This window comes from Eptatretus burgeri, chromosome 14 (genome assembly GCF_056783735.1).
Source record: "Eptatretus burgeri isolate ZD-2024b chromosome 14, Ebu_testis_v1, whole genome shotgun sequence".
NCBI classification, from domain to species: Eukaryota; Metazoa; Chordata; class Myxini; order Myxiniformes; family Myxinidae; genus Eptatretus; species Eptatretus burgeri.
The window spans coordinates 59,616,004-59,637,527 of NC_140974.1; the positions used below are offsets into that span (position 1 = coordinate 59,616,004).

The following is a 21,524-nucleotide window of genomic DNA, read 5'->3' on the forward strand; positions in this document are numbered from 1 at the left end:
TTTGACAAATTAAGGGAGTGGGTATGTACAGTGACAGGCAAAGGCGATAGGTTGGGAGGGAGACGGGTAGGTAGGTCCGAGCCCGCCTTCCAAGTGGCCAGCACCACCGCACTCCCTCCACCAACTTCCACTGACGGCAAAGGCTGGCCAACTTCATCGGCTGGCCGTGTTTTGCTTCAAGGCGGAGGCCGGCCAACTTCATCGGCAGCTGTTGTTTTGCTGCGAGGCCTGTGCCGGCTGGATCATCGGCAGCTGTGTGCTGCAAGGCCTGTGCCGGCCAGTTCAGCTGCTGGCTGTTTTTCTTCGAGGCCTGTGCCGGCCAGTTTGTCTGCCGGCTGTGTTTGCCTGCAGCGGCCTTCTTCTGCGGGCTGTGTTTGCCTGCTCACCTTTGCCATGCCATGCCCACTGCCCATGTTCACAAGCCCCGTTCAATTTTTGCTTTGCCCCCCCCTGTTCATTTCCATGTGCGCCAGGATCTGAAAGCAACAGTTTGCAAGCTGCAAGAACTGCCCTGTTGGCAGCTACAACACGGGCCTGCAGTGGCGGCCCGTGCACCGTGTTTGTGTTCATGCATCCATTCGTTGTGCTCATTGCGTGTGCCACTTGAGCTGGCACGGAGACTGCGTTGTGCAGCCCAAGCACCGTTGTGGTTCACTGAGTTCAGTTCAAAAAGGAAGGCCTTGGACTGCGTGTGAGCAGCCAGCCACGTTCCCTGTCACCTGCATTGTTTGAGCCAGAGACTGCATGCGGGCAGCCTGGCTCCCTGCTAACTGCTTTCTTTTTGCAGAGTCAATGATCCTGGGCCATGGTTTAGTGTAAAATTTGTAAGTTAAGGTAAGATGTACTGTAAATATGAGTGCGCCCCCGGCATGTATGTCTTAGCGCCGGCAATTTTATTTAAGTCGTCCGTGTGAGTGAGTTTGTTTAGATAGTTACGCAGCCCTCAGGTTATTTATTTTGGGGACACGAATACCATGAATGTCGCACTCAGGGATCCGTAGGTAAAGTGTACTAGGGGAAAACTACACATGATGGCACACGAAAATTTGACGACTCGGGACGAGTCTGTAAAAAGGGAAGGGGGTAGTGTTGTGGTTACCAGATTCGCAAACCACCATTCAGGTCCCTTAGGTGAGGTATCTCGGTAAGTGCATGTGTAGTTAGGCCCAAACCCGTTGTCTAGTGGGAATACATGTCATTTATACGTGCTGCGACTCTTCAGGATAGCCGTTTTTCTTTTACTATCTTTATTTTGGACCAATCGCCACCATCACAACCACAACAACAACCACCAACCACAACGCCGCTTCACCACAACCGCCATGACCTTTACCGTCGCAACTCGCCACCATCGCATCACCGTCATCTCGCGCCACTCATGGGCACCGATGCTGGACTCGTGTAGGGCGCACGTTGAACAGCGTGTACAAAACCACGGATTTTCTGCTTCAAAAACGGATCGAAAACGACACACGCCCACTTTTTGCCGTCCAATCGGTGAGCGAGGGGCGACTCGGCCCCGCCCCCAGGGCGATCGATATATGCAAATTTGTGGATCAAAAAGCCTTCACGCCCACTTTTTCTCGGGCCAATGGGGAGCGAGGTGAAAGGTCAAAGGGAGGGGGTCAAAGGCGAAGTTACGGGGGGGATAAAAGGACGGTGTTCGTCAGTGAAAGGAGTAGTAAAAGTCGGAACGAGGAAGGAAGGAGTCGGAACCAGTAGTAAGAAGTCGGAACGAGGAAGAAGGGAGTCGTAAAGGTCGGAACGAGGCGAAGGAGAGTCGGAACGGAGGGGACGAGCTGTGGAGAGGCGGCGAGTCGGACGAAGGGTGCTCGCGTCGTGCAAGGAGCTGCGCGCCCGAGGGAGGCCGGCAGCGCGACCTGGCCGAGGTGGAGACGCTCGTCGCACATAATAAAGATCCTCTATACCCCGAGCATCAGCAACCCCCTCCTGTTTCCCCCCGCGCTGAGATAGTGCGACCAAGGGGGCCCCGTTCCCACCCCCTGCCAGGCACTGTCCACGAGGCCCGCGGGTTGCGGGGCCATCGCCGCTCCGCGTCTCATCACCAGACGGGTAGGCCCGACCTGGTCTCGGCCCCAGGCCTACCTCATTCTTGAGGGTATTTCTTTTCCTTGGTTTTGGGTATGTGTTGTCGGCGCCGTCTGTGAAGTAGAATTGTATAAGTGTTGCCGTGTGCTCGGTAGTCGGTATTAGCTCTGCACTGTGTTTTCACTTTTATGTTTGCTTTTTGTGTAAATGGAATTGTGTTTTCTTTTTTTGTGTGCATTTGGTGGAATTGTATTTGTGTGCTTCCCGTGTGCCGAGAATAAATGTGCTTTATTGTTGAACTGTTTCCCGCTTCGCTTCGTCTTTTTCCTCCATTGAATCCCCATCTTGCTTCACGTAAAGGGTTGGTAGTGGGCTGAATACGCCCGATAATTAATCGAACCGTCGAGGTCGACGATAACACCGCTCGGTTATTCTGATAGTACGGAACGGGTCGCTTAAGTGGCCCGTGTCCGAAGTCGACCTGCGGCGAGGTGCGATCGCCCGGTCTACCCTCCGCGTGGGTACTTAGGTAGTTCGAATTTGGCGAGCAACCCTATCCCACGCGGGGGCTGATTGGCTCGATCGCGGTGAGACCGAAAGGTCCACCCGTGACTGGTTCCCGGCGTTAGTCCGAGAGGGTCACGACTGGATTGTCCGTCCGGTGGGCGACGTGCCGCGATTCGAGTTACGTGGCCGTCGCACGCCGGCGGGCGCGAAGACCGCAACAATATTATATGGCTGCAGCTGTTGTTTTTAACCGAATCAGTTGGACTCCTTTTAATAATAAAGTAAACAAGGTCGCTGTCATCAAGGTGTTTTTGCAGGTTTAATGTTAAGATTTCATGATTGGACAAATTAACGTAAAATAAGTGAACTGCATTAAAATCCATCATACTGGATGGAGCTCGGTCTGGATTTGTTTGGTTATTCAGTTGAGGGTCATGGAAGAGCGAGATGATGGAATGAACCGACTGAGTTAAATGGGGTAACTGCTGGACACAATCAGCAAGGAAAGGAGCAATGGGAGGAAACGTTGAAATCGGCAAGAGGGTTGGGTGAGGAAGGGGTAATGGGGGTAATAAAGATCATGGGTCAGGATAGGGGGAGCGGGTGTCACAAGGTGGCAGTACCCAGCCTGCTGGAAACCTTAGAGGGAAGAATGGAACAACAGCCTCAGGAAGGTTCCACGGACAGGAGAAGTGAGGAGTAAGAGAGTTGAGGTGTACAGACGGCCAGAATTTTGGAAGTTTAACCAAGAGGGGCTTATTGGAAGAATGTGCATCCTGAGGTTGCTGGTGAGGGGTGGAGGACAGAGTTGAGGGCATTAGAATGGAGGAAAGACCACCTAACTGTATGTGATGTGAGAGTAACACACCTTGTTCTTCGTCCTCATTGTGGCAGATTGCAATAATATTTGGAGCTTTAGATTCTACAGAATCCATCTTTCCCCTCTCTCTGGTTTATTTGCTGCTCAGATTGTTATTTTAAAGTACTGAGTTATTTAACAAGTGCAAAATCTCAGCTCTTATTAAATACAAATTGGAGTATCAGGAAGTGACATCGCTATGCGATGCTCTGCACATCATGACAGAGAACACTCAGATCGAGGTGTCGTGCACACAAAGATTGGACAATACCTCGATCTTCCACTCATGACGGAAAAAAATGATGGAGTGCAGACGGTAAACGTATAACTCAAGAAAATATCCTGCAAACATGAATGAATGCTTTAACTATCTGAAAACGAGAAGGTTTAACATAATAATAAACTGACTGTGAAAATGAATAAATTAAATAACACCTTGCAATTTTGTTCTTCCAGAGATTGAACGTGTTCAATGGATCGACGAATTTGAAATGCTCGAGATCCAAAGTCACCGCTGATGAAATTATGTTCACAAGCGCAGACGCGTTGTTAACGACGATCCTTAAGTCTGCACGAGATGTGTTTCCGAACAGTTTAGCACGTCGTTTTTTTCCAGCGAGACCTCGAGTTTGTGGATTATCATGGCTGGAGATCTAAATAAGGATCCCACGCTGCAGTGCCATGTCCCTCTCCAGCGACAATACCATATGATGGGACAAAACGGCATTTTGAAGTACTTTCCCCCCCAGCGATACAGAAAGTGCATGCATACGCGATGAGGTGTAAAAGGACGACCGGGTTGTCTCGTCTACAAGGTGAGCGACACGCATTTCCATGCAAAATGCGTTACACCTGTAACCGCTTCCCAATGTGGTGGATGATGTCACCTGAAGCCCCTCAGTTTGAGTGCATCACCATGAAGCTCTGGCAGGATTTTAAGGCCGACACCTCTGCGGTTACAGGAGGAACCGACGAGTAGAAACGGTGACGGGAACCAAACGGGAACGGCGTGAAAACTGCTCATGGAGAAGTGGGATTAAGAGTGCCATTTATTGCCCAAAGAAGATCTGAGAAAAGCGCTGACGATATCGTCGTCGTTAAGACATCACCACAGTTTCCATTACCTGTGTTGACCAGAACATTCACTTCAAATCGAGCACGGTTATGGGATTTTTGTAAATGGATTCAGACGAGCTTTCTCCAGGTCTACGTGCCAAAACAGGCACAGCACCTTAACGAAGCACCCAAGCACCAAACAATCGATAACCTGTGCCATAATAAATCACCGCATGCAAGGAAACCTTCAATAGAACGACGCCTTTCCTCTCGTGGAGGGGTTTCATTTCTTCTGCAGACACAAAGATCCATGGTGTGAAACACCCTTAACCTGGTACCTTCCTTCTCTTTTAATTTTTTCCCCCCCCCAAATAGGATTAGTTTGTCGATGTAAGTCTGCGTCATCGTTTTACATCACAACCTGAACCCAGAAAAGGTCGGACGATCATCTCTCATTTTGAGAAGCTTCAGGTTCTGCCCCTTGTAGCTTTAACAGGGATAAGACGATCTAACCCGGACTTGGAAAGTTTAAGCACAGACAAAAAAAAAAAGAAACCCTGCATCGAAACAAAATCCAGAACGTTTGCTGAAGCAGCCGTGCCGTTGTGACGTTTGTGCCAAACAAAGGAAAAATAATTAAAAAAGAAAATCACGCAAGCTTCTCATCAAATCATAACAGTTCATGAAGTTCCTTGTTCTATGTCCTTTCAAACCCTTCCCAGTGAACTCCAACACCAGCTTCAATGGCAGCATGCATGCGATGGTACCAAGGGCCAAGTTTCGTGCGCGTCAAAACATCATCGAAAGCCTGCAGTCCTTCCATGACTCTGAACACTCCGAACACCTCCTGCAAGACGGGCCGGAGGGAAATCGGGTCAGCGAGGAAGGAGGAAAGAACAATGGGAGTGAATAATCTTAATCACTAAATAGATTTGTAACCTCACCAAATCTGCCAAATTGGGATCATCGCCTCCCAAAAATGGTCTCTTTTTCCCAACGGCCACAAGCCACTCGTTCGCTGCACTGTACAGGTCTTGTCTGACATCATCTCGCATGTTGTGTCTGCTCGACAGGCGACGTAACAAAGATAATATCCGAGCTAATAATTATTCAAACATTTCACATCACCTCTTTCAAATAAGTCCGTATCAGCACCATCAGTGCCTACGATTAACTTGGTATAAACAGGCACAACAAACAACCCCAAGTGCAAGCTTAGTGTGCGAGTAACTTCCTCCCCCTCCTCCCACACCCATACCTCCTCTCAATCAGGCCTAAACAGCTTGCGTTCACATAAAAAATACACCTGTAAAAATTACAAAAGCCTTTCCCCACCAACCCCATACCCCAAATCGAACCTCTTTTTGAGTCTCTTGCTAATCAGGTACATGGCTGCAGCGCCAACATATTTAGCCGCAAGACCTTCCCAGCGGCCAAATTTGCCCTCTCTGACAATGTAGTCAAAGGAAGCAAGTGCCTCCTTGGGTGTGCGGTACACATTGGGCGAGATGAGATGCACCAAGTGGTTATCAACCCACTTTCTCCACTCCACCTCTGTCCTGGCACACAAAGCACGATACAAAAGTCAAAAGGCATGAAACTTCATCTCCTCTTCCATGGATTCTGAATATACAAGAAAGCTCCATTCTAGAAGCACCTGTCACAACCTCATCCCATTCACTCTAACATGATCGATTTTTTTCTGAACCCAATGAACCCTGAGCTCCTTGGACTTTCGGCTCCACCACCCTGGGCTTCCCGGAGAAAAATCCGGCCGCTCAAGTATATGGAGATCTGAATAGCCGATGGGACAACGGCCGAGAGGGTACAAGGAGGTTTGAACAGCCGATGGTAAAATGGCCGAGAGGGTACATGGAGGTTTGAACAGCCGAGGGTAAAACGGCCACGAGGGTACATGGAGGTTTGAACAGCCGATGGTAAAACGAGCACGAGGGTACGTGGAGGTTTGAACAGCCGAGGGTAAAACGACCACGAGGGTACATGGAGGTTTGAACAGCCGATGGTAAAACAGCCGAGAGGGAACATGGAGGTTTGAACAGCCGATGGTAAAACGGCCACGAGGGTACATGGAGGTTTGAACAGCCGATGGTAAAACAGCCGAGAGGGAACATGGAGGTTTGAACAGCCGATGGTAAAACGACCACGAGGGGACATGGAGGTTTGAACAGCCGATGGTAAAACGAGCACGAGGGTACATGGAGGTTTGAACAGCCGAGGGTAAAACGACCACGAGGGTACATGGAGGTTTGAACAGCCGATGGTAAAACAGCCGAGAGGGAACATGGAGGTTTGAACAGCCGAGGGTAAAACGACCACGAGGGTACGTGGAGGTTTGAACAGCCGAGGGTAAAACGACCACGAGGGTACATGGAGGTTTGAACAGCCGATGGTAAAACGACCACGAGGGTACGTGGAGGTTTGAACAGCCGATGGTAAAACAGCCGAGAGGGAACATGGAGGTTTGAACAGCCGATGGTAAAACAGCCGAGAGGGAACATGGAGGTTTGAACAGCCGATGGTAAAACGGCCACGAGGGTACATGGAGGTTTGAACAGCCGATGGTAAAACGACCACGAGGGGACATGGAGGTTTGAACAGCCGATGGTAAAACGAGCACGAGGGTACATGGAGGTTTGAACAGCCGAGGGTAAAACGGCCACGAGGGTACGTGGAGGTTTGAACAGCCGATGGTAAAACGACCACGAAGGTACATGGAGGTTTGAACAGCCGATGGTAAAACGACCACGAGGGTACGTGGAGGTTTGAACAGCCGATGGTAAAACAGCCGAGAGGGAACATGGAGGTTTGAACAGCCGATGGTAAAACGACCACGAGGGTACGTGGAGGTTTGAACAGCCGATGGTAAAACAGCCGAGAGGGAACATGGAGGTTTGAACAGCCGAGGGTAAAACGACCACGAGGGTACGTGGAGGTTTGAACAGCCGAGGGTAAAACGACCACGAGGGTACGTGGAGGTTTGAACAGCCGATGGTAAAACAGCCGAGAGGGAACATGGAGGTTTGAACAGCCGATGGTAAAACGACCACGAGGGTACATGGAGGTTTGAACAGCCGATAGTAAAATGACCACGAGGGTACATGGAGGTTTGAACAGCCGATAGTAAAACGACCACGAGGGTACGTGGAGGTTTGAACAGCCGATAGTAAAACAGCCGAGAGGGAACATGGAGGTTTGAACAGCCGATGGTAAAACGACCACGAGGGAACATGTAGGTTTGAACAGCCGATGGTAAAACAGCCGAGAGGGAACATGGAGGTTTGAACAGCCGAGGGTAAAACGGCCACGAGGGTACATGGAGGTTTGAACAGCCGATGGTAAAACGACCACGAGGGTACATGGAGGTTTGAACAGCCGATAGTAAAATGACCACGAGGGTACGTGGAGGTTTGAACAGCCGATGGTAAAACGACCACGAGGGTACGTGGAGGTTTGAACAGCCGATAGTAAAACAGCCGAGAGGGAACATGGAGGTTTGAACAGCCGATGGTAAAACAGCCGAGAGGGAACATGGAGGTTTGAACAGCCGATGGTAAAACAGCCGAGAGGGAACATGGAGGTTTGAACAGCCGATAGTAAAATGACCACGAGGGTACATGGAGGTTTGAACAGCCGAGGGTAAAACGACCACGAGGGTACGTGGAGGTTTGAACAGCCGATGGTAAAACAGCCAAGAGGGAACATGGAGGTTTGAACAGCCGATGGTAAAACGGCCACGAGGGTACGTGGAGGTTTGAACAGCCGATAGTAAAACGACCACGAGGGTACATGGAGGTTTGAACAGCCGAGGGTAAAACGACCACGAGGGTACGTGGAGGTTTGAACAGCCGATGGTAAAACAGCCGAGAGGGAACATGGAGGTTTGAACAGCCGAGGGTAAAACGGCCACGAGGGTACATGGAGGTTTGAACAGCCGATAGTAAAACGACCACGAGGGTACATGGAGGTTTGAACAGCCGAGGGTAAAACGACCACGAGGGTACGTGGAGGTTTGAACAGCCGATGGTAAAACAGCCGAGAGGGAACATGGAGGTTTGAACAGCCGAGGGTAAAACGGCCACGAGGGTACATGGAGGTTTGAACAGCCGAGGGTAAAATGACCACGAGGGTACGTGGAGGTTTGAACAGCCGAGGGTAAAACGACCACGAGGGTACATGGAGGTTTGAACAGCCGAGGGTAAAACGACCACGAGGGTACATGGAGGTTTGAACAGCCGATGGTAAAACGACCACGAGGGTACATGGAGGTTTGAACAGCCGATGGTAAAACAGCCGAGAGGGAACATGGAGGTTTGAACAGCCGATGGTAAAACGACCACGAGGGTACGTGGAGGTTTGAACAGCCGAGGGTAAAACGACCACGAGGGTACATGGAGGTTTGAACAGCCGATAGTAAAACGACCACGAGGGTACATGGAGGTTTGAACAGCCGAGGGTAAAACGACCACGAGGGTACATGGAGGTTTGAACAGCCGATAGTAAAACAGCCGAGAGGGTACATGGAGGTTTGAACAGCCGAGGGTAAAACGGCCACGAGGGTACATGGAGGTTTGAACAGCCGATGGTAAAACGACCACGAGGGTACATGGAGGTTTGAACAGCCGATGGTAAAACAGCCGAGAGGGAACATGGAGGTTTGAACAGCCGAGGGTAAAATGACCACGAGGGTACGTGGAGGTTTGAACAGCCGAGGGTAAAATGACCACGAGGGTACGTGGAGGTTTGAACAGCCGAGGGTAAAACGACCACGAGGGTACATGGAGGTTTGAACAGCCGAGGGTAAAACGGCCACGAGGGTACGTGGAGGTTTGAACAGCCGATGGTAAAACGACCACGAAGGTACATGGAGGTTTGAACAGCCGATGGTAAAACGACCACGAGGGTACGTGGAGGTTTGAACAGCCGATGGTAAAACAGCCGAGAGGGAACATGGAGGTTTGAACAGCCGATGGTAAAACGACCACGAGGGTACATGGAGGTTTGAACAGCCGATAGTAAAACAGCCGAGAGGGAACATGGAGGTTTGAACAGCCGAGGGTAAAACGGCCACGAGGGTACATGGAGGTTTGAACAGCCGAGGGTAAAACGACCACGAGGGTACATGGAGGTTTGAACAGCCGAGGGTAAAACGACCACGAGGGTACATGGAGGTTTGAACAGCCGATGGTAAAACGACCACGAGGGTACATGGAGGTTTGAACAGCCGATGGTAAAACAGCCGAGAGGGAACATGGAGGTTTGAACAGCCGATGGTAAAACGACCACGAGGGTACGTGGAGGTTTGAACAGCCGAGGGTAAAACGACCACGAGGGTACATGGAGGTTTGAACAGCCGATAGTAAAACGACCACGAGGGTACATGGAGGTTTGAACAGCCGAGGGTAAAACGACCACGAGGGTACATGGAGGTTTGAACAGCCGATAGTAAAACAGCCGAGAGGGTACATGGAGGTTTGAACAGCCGAGGGTAAAACGGCCACGAGGGTACATGGAGGTTTGAACAGCCGATGGTAAAACGACCACGAGGGTACATGGAGGTTTGAACAGCCGATGGTAAAACAGCCGAGAGGGAACATGGAGGTTTGAACAGCCGAGGGTAAAACGGCCACGAGGGTACATGGAGGTTTGAACAGCCGATGGTAAAACGACCACGAGGGTACATGGAGGTTTGAACAGCCGAGGGTAAAATGACCACGAGGGTACGTGGAGGTTTGAACAGCCGAGGGTAAAACGACCACGAGGGTACATGGAGGTTTGAACAGCCGAGGGTAAAACAGCCGAGAGGGAACATGGAGGTTTGAACAGCCGATGGTAAAACGACCACGAGGGAACATGTAGGTTTGAACAGCCGATGGTAAAACAGCCGAGAGGGAACATGGAGGTTTGAACAGCCGAGGGTAAAACGGCCACGAGGGTACGTGGAGGTTTGAACAGCCGAGGGTAAAACGACCACGAGGGTACATGGAGGTTTGAACAGCCGAGGGTAAAACGGCCACGAGGGTACGTGGAGGTTTGAACAGCCGATGGTAAAACGACCACGAAGGTACATGGAGGTTTGAACAGCCGATGGTAAAACGACCACGAGGGTACGTGGAGGTTTGAACAGCCGATGGTAAAACGAGCACGAGGGTACGTGGAGGTTTGAACAGCCGAGGGTAAAACGACCACGAGGGTACGTGGAGGTTTGAACAGCCGATGGTAAAACGACCACGAGGGTACATGGAGGTTTGAACAGCCGATAGTAAAACAGCCGAGAGGGAACATGGAGGTTTGAACAGCCGAGGGTAAAACGACCACGAGGGTACGTGGAGGTTTGAACAGCCGAGGGTAAAACGACCACGAGGGTACATGGAGGTTTGAACAGCCGATGGTAAAACGACCACGAGGGTACGTGGAGGTTTGAACAGCCGATGGTAAAACAGCCGAGAGGGAACATGGAGGTTTGAACAGCCGATGGTAAAACGGCCACGAGGGTACATGGAGGTTTGAACAGCCGATGGTAAAACGAGCACGAGGGTACATGGAGGTTTGAACAGCCGAGGGTAAAACGACCACGAGGGTACGTGGAGGTTTGAACAGCCGAGGGTAAAACGACCACGAGGGTACGTGGAGGTTTGAACAGCCGAGGGTAAAACGAGCACGAGGGTACGTGGAGGTTTGAACAGCCGATGGTAAAACGGCCACGAGGGTACATGGAGGTTTGAACAGCCGATGGTAAAACAGCCGAGAGGGAACATGGAGGTTTGAACAGCCGATGGTAAAACGGCCACGAGGGTACATGGAGGTTTGAACAGCCGATGGTAAAACGACCACGAGGGTACATGGAGGTTTGAACAGCCGATAGTAAAACAGCCGAGAGGGAACATGGAGGTTTGAACAGCCGAGGGTAAAACGACCACGAGGGTACATGGAGGTTTGAACAGCCGAGGGTAAAATGACCACGAGGGTACGTGGAGGTTTGAACAGCCGAGGGTAAAACGACCACGAGGGTACATGGAGGTTTGAACAGCCGATAGTAAAACAGCCGAGAGGGAACATGGAGGTTTGAACAGCCGAGGGTAAAATGACCACGAGGGTACATGGAGGTTTGAACAGCCGAGGGTAAAATGACCACGAGGGTACGTGGAGGTTTGAACAGCCGAGGGTAAAACGACCACGAGGGTACATGGAGGTTTGAACAGCCGATAGTAAAACAGCCGAGAGGGTACATGGAGGTTTGAACAGCCGATAGTAAAACAGCCGAGAGGGTACGTGGAGGTTTGAACAGCCGAGGGTAAAACGACCACGAGGGTTCATGGAGGTTTGAACAGCCGAGGGTAAAACAACCACGAGGGGACATGGAGGTTTGAACAGCCGATGGTAAAACGACCACGAGGGTACATGGAGGTTTGAACAGCCGATAGTAAAACAGCCGAGAGGGTACATGGAGGTTTGAACAGCCGAGGGTAAAACGGCCACGAGGGTACATGGAGGTTTGAACAGCCGATGGTAAAACGACCACGAGGGTACATGGAGGTTTGAACAGCCGATGGTAAAACAGCCGAGAGGGAACATGGAGGTTTGAACAGCCGATGGTAAAACGACCACGAGGGTACGTGGAGGTTTGAACAGCCGATGGTAAAACAGAAGAGAGGGAACATGGAGGTTTGAACAGCCGATGGTAAAACAGAAGAGAGGGAACATGGAGGTTTGAACAGCCGATGGTAAAACAGCTGAGAGGGAACATGGAGGTTTGAACAGCCGAGGGTAAAACGACCACGAGGGTACGTGGAGGTTTGAACAGCCGATGGTAAAACAGCCGAGAGGGAACATGGAGGTTTGAACAGCCGAGGGTAAAACAGCAGAGAGGGAACATGCAGGTTTGAACAGCCGATGGTAAAACGACCACGAGGGTACATGGAGGTTTGAACAGCCGATAGTAAAATGACCACGAGGGTACGTGGAGGTTTGAACAGCCGATGGTAAAACAGCCGAGAGGGAACATGGAGGTTTGAACAGCCGATGGTAAAACGGCCACGAGGGTACGTGGAGGTTTGAACAGCCGAGGGTAAAACGACCACGAGGGTACATGGAGGTTTGAACAGCCGATAGTAAAACGACCACGAGGGTACATGGAGGTTTGAACAGCCGAGGGTAAAACGACCACGAGGGTACATGGAGGTTTGAACAGCCGATAGTAAAACAGCCGAGAGGGAACATGGAGGTTTGAACAGCCGAGGGTAAAACGACCACGAGGGTACGTGGAGGTTTGAACAGCCGATGGTAAAACAGCCGAGAGGGAACATGGAGGTTTGAACAGCCGATGGTAAAACGGCCACGAGGGTACGTGGAGGTTTGAACAGCCGAGGGTAAAACGACCACGAGGGTACATGGAGGTTTGAACAGCCGATAGTAAAACGACCACGAGGGTACATGGAGGTTTGAACAGCCGAGGGTAAAACGACCACGAGGGTACGTGGAGGTTTGAACAGCCGATGGTAAAACAGCCGAGAGGGAACATGGAGGTTTGAACAGCCGAGGGTAAAACGGCCACGAGGGTACATGGAGGTTTGAACAGCCGATGGTAAAACAGCAGAGAGGGAACATGCAGGTTTGAACAGCCGATGGTAAAACGACCACGAGGGTACGTGGAGGTTTGAACAGCCGATGGTAAAACAGCCGAGAGGGAACATGGAGGTTTGAACAGCCGATGGTAAAACGACCACGAGGGTACATGGAGGTTTGAACAGCCGAGGGTAAAACGACCACGAGGGTACGTGGAGGTTTGAACAGCCGATGGTAAAACGACCACGAGGGTACATGGAGGTTTGAACAGCCGAGGGTAAAACGACCACGAGGGTACGTGGAGGTTTGAACAGCCGATGGTAAAATGGCCGAGAGGGAACATGGAGGTTTGAATAGCAGACGGTACAACGGCCGTGACGGTTCAAAGAGTTGAAGGGAAACCGAGGTTCACTTTCATGAACTGAAAATGGACAAATCTGATCATCGACAAAGTTATTTTCACTTTGTCTCATTAAATGGAAAAAACAAACAAATTTTCACTGTCAAAGCAGCAAATGGCATCTTCAATGAATTTCCCAGAAATTCTTATGGAGGGAATCATCTTTGAAAGGTCACAGCCAATCATGTACCCCCAAAAACCATTAAGCCTGATAAAATTAAACTTACCTGGATTGAGATTCAAAATCCTGTCGGCTTATCAACATTCGTCTTGGAGTGTTAGTCTCCATTCAACTCTACTTTACATGGTGCTCTGCCTGAAGGAAGCTTCAGTGCCAACAAAGCAGCCTCAATGCAATAATTACACTGAGCGGTTTGGCATTGCCTTTCGAACGGTAGTTAAAGCAGGAATTTGTAATTTGTGTATGATCTGGTGATATCTCGCTGAGTCTTCAGGAACAGCACCGTGTAACACTTTGTGATGCAACGTCTGCGAACATTAACCGGTGGACCTCAAAGATGAATAAAAGAAAGAAAAAAAAATCACTTGTGGAAAAAGTTTTAAAATCACTTCCGGTAATGCAAAAAAACAAAAATAACAACTTCCTGTTATGGAAAAAAAATAATTTGGGAAATGAATAAAAATCACTTCCGGGAATGTAAAAAAACAAAAATAACAACTTCCTGTTATGAAAAAAAATGAATTTGGGAAATAACTATAAATAAATAAAAATCACTTCCGGTCACGAATAAAAGGGGAAAAAAAAAATCACTTGCGGAAAAAGTTTTAAAATCACTTCCGGTAATGCAAAAAACCCCCAAAAATAACAACTTCCTGTTATGAAAAAAAAAATTAATTTGGGAAATAAATATATAAATAAAATTACCCCCGTGTGGGGGTGACGGTCATCTCTAATATAGAATAGGCAAAGCCTAGAAGCGAACGTAGAATTCTTACATTCGCTTCTTAAATATATCAAATTAAACCGTCTTTTTGCTTTGAAAAAATAAATATTACCTTAACATTACCTTCACAACAACAACTACACCGCCTACAACAGGATGTCATCTGCAAAAATTAATATTACCTCAACATTACCTTCACAACAACTACACCGCCTACAACAGGATCTCATCTGCAAAAATTAATATTACCTTAACAATACCTTCACAAGAACAACTACACCGCCTACAACAGGATCTCATCTGCAAAAATTAATATTACCTCAACATTACCTTCACAAAAACAACTACACCGCCTAGAACAGGATCTCATCTGCAAAAATTAATATTACCTCAACATTACCTTCACAAAAACAACTACACCGCCTAGAACAGGATCTCATCTGAAAAAAAAATTTCCTCAACATTACCTTCACAACGACAACTACACCGCCTAGAACAGGATCTCATCTAAAAAAATTAATACTAGAAGCGAACGTAGTATTCTTCTTACACTTCTGGTAATGTAAAAAACCAAAATAACCACTTCCTGTTATGAAAAAAACACATTGGGAAATAAATATATAAAGAAATAAACAATCACTTCCGGTCATGAAAAAGGGGGGGGGGGGGAAAAAATCACTTCCGGTCACGAATTAAAAGGAAAAAAAAAAATCACTTCCGGTAATGTAAAAAAAACAAAATAACCACTTCCTGTTATGAAAAAAACCACTTTGGGAAATAAATATAGAAATAAAGAAATAAACAACAATCACTTCCGGTCACGAATAAAAGGAAAAAAAAAATCATTTGCGGAAAAAGTTTTAAAATCACTTCCGGTAATGTAAAAAACCCCAAAAATAACAACTTCCTGTTATGAAAAAAAAATTAATTTGGGAAATAAATATATAAATAAAATTACCCCCGTGTGGGGGTGACGGTCATCTCTAATATAGAATAGGCAAAGCCTAGAAGCGAACGTAGAATTCTTCTTACATTCGCTTCTTAAATATATCAAATTAAACCGTCTTTTTGCTTTGAAAAAATAAATATTACCTTAACATTACCTTCACAACAACAACTACACCGCCTACAACAGGATGTCATCTGCAAAAATTAATATTACCTCAACATTACCTTCACAACAACAACTACACTGCCTACAACAGGATCTCATCTGCAAAAATTAATATTACCTCAACATTACCTTCACAAAAACAACTACACCGCCTACAACAGGATCTCATCTGCAAAAATTAATATTACCTCAACATTACCTTCACAAAAACAACTACACCGCCTAGAACAGGATCTCATCTGCAAAAATTAATATTACCTCAACATTACCTTCACAAAAACAACTACACCGCCTAGAACAGGATCTCATCTGCAAAAATTAATATTACCTCAACATTACCTTCACAAAAACAACTACACCGCCTAGAACAGGATCTCATCTGAAAAAATTTCCTCAACATTACCTTCACAACGACAACTACACCGCCTAGAACAGGATCTCATCTAAAAAAATTAATACTAGAAGCGAACGTAGTATTCTTCTTACACTTCTGGTAATGTAAAAAAACAAAATAACCACTTCCTGTTATGAAAAAAACACATTGGGAAATAAATATATAAATAAAGAAATAAACAATCACTTCCGGTCATGGAAAAAGGGGGGGGGGGAAAAAATCACTTCCGGTCACGAATTAAAAGAAAAAAAAAATCGCTTCCGGTAATGTAAAAAAACAAAATAACCACTTCCTGTTATGGAAAAAACACTTTGGGAAATAAATATATAAATAAAGAAATAAACAATCACTTCCGGTCATGAAAAAAGGGGGGAAAAAAAATCACTTCCGGTCACGAATTAAAAGAAAAAAAAAATCGCTTCCGGTAATGTAAAAAAACAAAATAACCACTTCCTGTTATGAAAAAAACACTTTGGGAAATAAATATAGAAATAAAGAAATAAACAATCACTTCCGGTCATGAATAAAAGGGGAAAAAAAATCACCTCCGGAAAAAGTTTTAAAATCACTTCCGGTAATGTAAAAAAAACAAAATAATCACTTCCTGTTCTGAAAAAAAACATCACTTTGGGGAATAAATAAATAAATAAGAAAATATTTAAGGATCTTAAAGGTCCACCAACCAATGTTAGCAGACGTTGCATCACAAAGTGTTCTCTCCCTCGGATGGATGTTAAGCTGGGTGTCCCATCCACTGGTATGAGCTGGTGTTCATTAAAGATCCCTCTGTGTATTTCATGAAGAGACGGTGAGTTATCACTGGCATACTGAACGAATTACAAATTTCTGCCCAAATCACCTTCTGGCGAACGTCAAGCCTGGCAAGCTTGTTCGTGAAAGACTTGGGACAAAACTTTCCCCAGCTCACCACACAAGGAGGTAGTAGGAATAATTAGGGTAATTAAAGAAGTGGAGATAATAGTCATAGTTTGGTCTATAACCAAACCCAGGCTGGAAGGCCCAAAGGTAAGTGCGCTACATCTGTATCATCCTATCGGATGAAAGTCGATGACATTTAAAATGTGATTAATAAATTGCAATTTTATTTTTGAATTTGTCAATTGTCTCACTGTACTCGATGGCACGCGCCACACTTTCATATTCCTTACTGACTGCATTAAAACAATCAAACCAAGAGGTGGGCAACCCAGAGGGAATGGCGGCAAGCTAACGTGGGGAAAATCTGCCGAGCAATTCCAAACCTTTGACGAAACGTCGTTCCACGTTTGTGCAGAAGCAAACAATAACATCATCATTTAACCTCCAAAACAATCTCCAAAGGTTGTTCGTACACCTGCCAAACACCATGTGAATCTGTCCGAGGTGACGCCCAAGCTCACTTGATGACGTCATCGGGAGGCAACGGCCCTTCTGCTCGCATGACGTGGTACTTGTTACTTCGAGTCATCATAGCTTTTCCTCTTGCATCCGTTGACTCGATTTCCGGATAGTATGATGTAATCTTCTCCAGGTCCTTTTCCCTAAACAGAATCCGGAAGGAGGTTTTCAGTGCACGCGGCAAATCGACTCCAAGAAAAAGTGTACCGATCAAGTCGACACATCATGGCCACTTACGCTGAGATCATATAACTCTTCAGCACACTGGAGATGAACGCCGAGTCATTGAGTTGCTGAAATAAAAAAATATAAATAAGAAACACAAACCATTTCCAATTAAATTTTCATAAAATGCAAAAAAAAAAATTTATGACGAGTCATCGAGGCAAATATTCTTACAGCTACTCATGTGAAGCATTTTCCCAAAACACTCAAAGAATGAATAATTAAAGCACGGGCTCGACTTATGTGAAGGAACAATTCGACGTTTCAATCGTTTTTTTTTTTTTAAATCCTGCACGATATCTAAAAACTTCGCTTTTCTAAGAATTTATAACATCAGTGGTTCATTTCCTGGTTCGAGGATTCTTGACACACGTGCAAGTTCCAATGTGTATGCATGTAATGAACTTGAAGGGGGCCACTCAGGAGAGCACGTACCTCCGCGAGGCTGATCAGTTTACGTGTTGTATCCCACCGATGGGCTGGATCTGAATCCCGAGCCGAACACAAATCGAATGGGCTTGTTCTTGTCACCTACCTAACTCATCCACAACGTTTTGAGATATCGTGCGATAAATAGTTTTTGGTCAGATCTCTCAATGGTGAAGAATCACTTCAAAAAATTCTTGTATCCGCATCCAGAACTTCACTAAAATCTTATCAATTAGTCCTTTTCACACACCTGACCTGTCCACCTCGTTTCATCCAAATCCGTCTACAACTTTTTGAGTTATAACCTACGTCCACCTGGTAACAACCTGGTATCAGGAGGTAACAATTGATAAACTCAGGAGGAATTACTAGATCACACATTATACTTTACACTCTTTTCATTCTGTGAATGAAACCTTGTATCATATTTGGGGATACCAGGAAATAGCAGGCCATTAAAAAAAAAGAAAAAAAAAGTACAATATATTATTGTATTCATGGCCAAGGCTCATGTTGTTGCTTGTACGTATAATGTTTAAAGGTCCCATGTAATTCAAAAGTTTCTGGTTATTTATATATTAACTTCATCTTCCTAGTGAAGAAAATCACCCATGTTTCTTTTATAAAATCAACAATGGGATAATTAGACCAATATTTCGAACATTTGTAGTGCTTCTCACAACTTGCTATGCCCCGCCTCTCAAAAAAGTGGAATTCAGCGAACCGCAGGTCATGTGACCGTCGTTGACGTCATCTCCAGAACGCGACTCGCTCAGAGTCGATTGATGAGACGTCGCGCGCCGTATAAAGTACGTACAAGTGCATTGTGCACACGTGTTTGCTATCTCACCGATCGTCTTAATTCCTGTGATTGTTTCGCGAAAGTTTTTAAGAGTTTTAGCCTTACTTTCGAAAATGCCTGCAATATGTATCGTATCAGGATGCAGCAATACAACCAAAGATGGTGTAAGCCTTCATGTATTCCCGAAAGATGAGAATCTTCGGAGAATAGGAATATCTAGAGTGAAGCTGACGAGGGGAAACTGGAAAGACCCCAGCGACATGAGCGTCATTTGCAGCGCCCACTTCGAAGACAGTGACTTTGATCACGGGCTCTATTCGCTGTTCAGTTTGAATAAGTTGAGGAGGCTGAAACCTGATGCAGTACCCATCATCAAAAGCAATGTCATCCGATAAATCCGTCGTCCGTCCGACTAGTCCGATAAATCTGATGTGCTGTAGCTTTCTTTTGTTATTCTCTTTTCTTCATTGTTTTCTACTGGCACTACATGACAACAGTAGGAATAAAATAAATAAAAATGCAACAGAACGTCAGATTTATCGGACTACTCTAGACAATTGTGTCACAAGGTGTGTTCTGCACACAAGTTTTCATCGTATCCGGACAGCGAGATTACTTCGTTTTATGCGCGGAGAGATACGGCCGATGACATGCGCTTGCCTTGTTTGTGATTAATTCGCCGCGGAGCAACATGTCCGCTGCGCTGGTCACGTCACCTCACTAAAATATTTCTGATATCGAGCAGTATGCAAGTAGAATTTACATTATTGAATTACGAATAGAATTTAGTCTAACCAGTTGTTATTGCCAAGTCTTCCTTCTTTGTCCTCCCGATCATCATGAACGCCGGGAATTTCATCGCCAGTTTCCTCTGCTTGTCCTGCTTCGGGCTCGAACTGGTAAGGCCGTATTCCATTTCCAGCTGCCTGAACTTCACCTCCCGAGACTACGTTATCTGACAATTCTCCATCTGATTCAGACCAAAATCTTTCATTTCTCTCACACTCACCGTCGGTCGCTACCAGACAAATCAAAGTCCATGTCATCCATTATTCAAAACCAAATGTTTGATTTTTTTAAAGCAGAAATGAACGAAGCAATTGAGTCGATCAATCAATGTGGAAACACACAGAAAGCCAATAGAATCACGTAGACCACCAACCCGAGTAATTTGCGTGCAGCCTTTGTTGTTCTGGAGATGACGTCATGTGGGTTACGCGTCGTTCAGTAGATTTCGGCAGAATTTTTAGGGGCGTTCCTGAGGAGGTTTGTTTTCTTAATTTTACATTTTACAGAACGAGTATTATGAAAAAATATTGTCAGATCAGAAATCACAATGAAAAACTCCTATAGGACATATATAAGCAAGACATGGGACCTTTAAGGATCATGGGATTTCTTGTACATATGATAGCCAAGGCTCATGACGTCATGGGGTTACCTGTACATGTCATGTCAAGGGCTCTGAATAGGTTTGCTGGTGCATGAGGCAATGTTGAGGCAGTGGACTTAAAAAAAAAAAAAAAAAAAATTAAAAACAAGGTTCTGAGACACACGTTAATGGGATAACGAGAGATATTCAACACGAGGACAATGCAGTGATGAGATCAAACAACAGCAGCCTTGAAATATCTTCAGCACGAGAATGGCGAGGCTAAAATAACAATCTGAACGTCAAAAATCCAAGATCCATTCATTCATGAAGCAAACAAACCTCACCAAACGTGCAGTGCCCTCTGTGAGCACGATGGGGACCTTACGATAGGTGGAGAACCTGATCTCCTTCCTCATCAAGGGATTAACCTCCACCACCTTGTAGGGCAGGTTGTGATAATCCAGGAAGGCACGCACCTTGCTACAAAACGGACACGTCTTGTACTGGTACAGCGTCAGGTGCAGCTCTGAATGTACCTGGATATGAAAAAAAAACAAAACACAAGAGGCCCTTTGGCCCATCATGCCTGTGCTTTATCCACACCTCATTATATGTATCATTTTTATATATTTATATGTCGTGACGTCATTCTTACCACATATTAAAACACAACTTTAATACATCTGCGGACAGGGGTATCTTGCAAGACCATCGGCACACAATGCCGAAGTTTTTCGAGAGAAAGCACATCTCGATGCAACGGGAGACAGCCGGCTTTGTCATCAAGCTAAAAAAGAACGGCGTGCTCCGAGATGCACCACCCCCTGCCGATACTGCATCACAACGGTAATTTACGGGCACGTGTGATGCTGTCGGAAATCGAACTCGCACCAAACAGCTAAATGTCGAGCGGGTGCGTCGGCACCGGTCGTTTAACGAGGTCGTAGATCGCACATGGATTCTCGAAAAGTACATTTATTGTTTTTAATCGTTTTATGTAAAATCAAGAACAAGATGTTTTCCCCTCCAATTTGGCGATCACCTCCGTGTCGGCTTCTTGGGCCAAATGTTTCCCACGTTCCTCCCACCAATTCCGCGCTGTCCAAGCTCCGAACAAACCGCCAGCCGCGAATCCCGTCCAGGAGCGTTTGGAGCGATGTCCACCTGGGGGACGGAACAACACGAGCCCTCGCATCGCGTAAACTGGACGCCATAACTTGGCCATGGAGGCGGCCATGTTGGCTGTTGTTGTTGTTAAATGGGCGATAACGTCGCCATGTTGGCTGTTGTTGTTAAATGGACGCCATAACTTGGCCATGTTGGCTGTTGTTGTTAAATGGGCGCCATAACTTCGCCATGTTGGCTGTTGTTGTTGTTAAATGGGCGATAACGTCGCCATGTTGGCTGTTGTTGTTAAATGGACGCCAT

At 46.6% G+C, this 21,524-nt stretch overlaps 1 protein-coding gene across 2 annotated transcripts; it reads right to left on the reverse strand.

Moving 5' to 3' along the window:
• Window positions 1–4,451: 4,451 nt before the first annotated feature.
• Window positions 4,452–21,407, reverse strand: PTGES2 (prostaglandin E synthase 2). Of its 2 annotated transcripts, none has more exons than XM_085855101.1 (7): window positions 21,139–21,407; window positions 20,441–20,632; window positions 17,503–17,558; window positions 17,268–17,408; window positions 5,830–6,030; window positions 5,416–5,533; window positions 4,452–5,318 (listed from the first exon to the last, which is right to left on the reverse strand). In XM_085855101.1, the coding sequence occupies exons 1-7, from the start codon at window positions 21,331–21,333 to the stop codon at window positions 5,169–5,171; spliced, it is 1,053 nt and encodes a 350-aa protein (XP_085711227.1). In that variant the 5' UTR covers window positions 21,334–21,407; the 3' UTR covers window positions 4,452–5,168. The 2 variants fall into 2 exon arrangements, with proteins under 2 accessions (XP_085711227.1, XP_085711226.1); XM_085855100.1 differs by lacking the exon at window positions 21,139–21,407 and adding an exon at window positions 20,752–20,771 and having other exon boundaries at window positions 20,441–20,666.
• Between the last annotated feature and the right edge of the window lie 117 nt (window positions 21,408–21,524).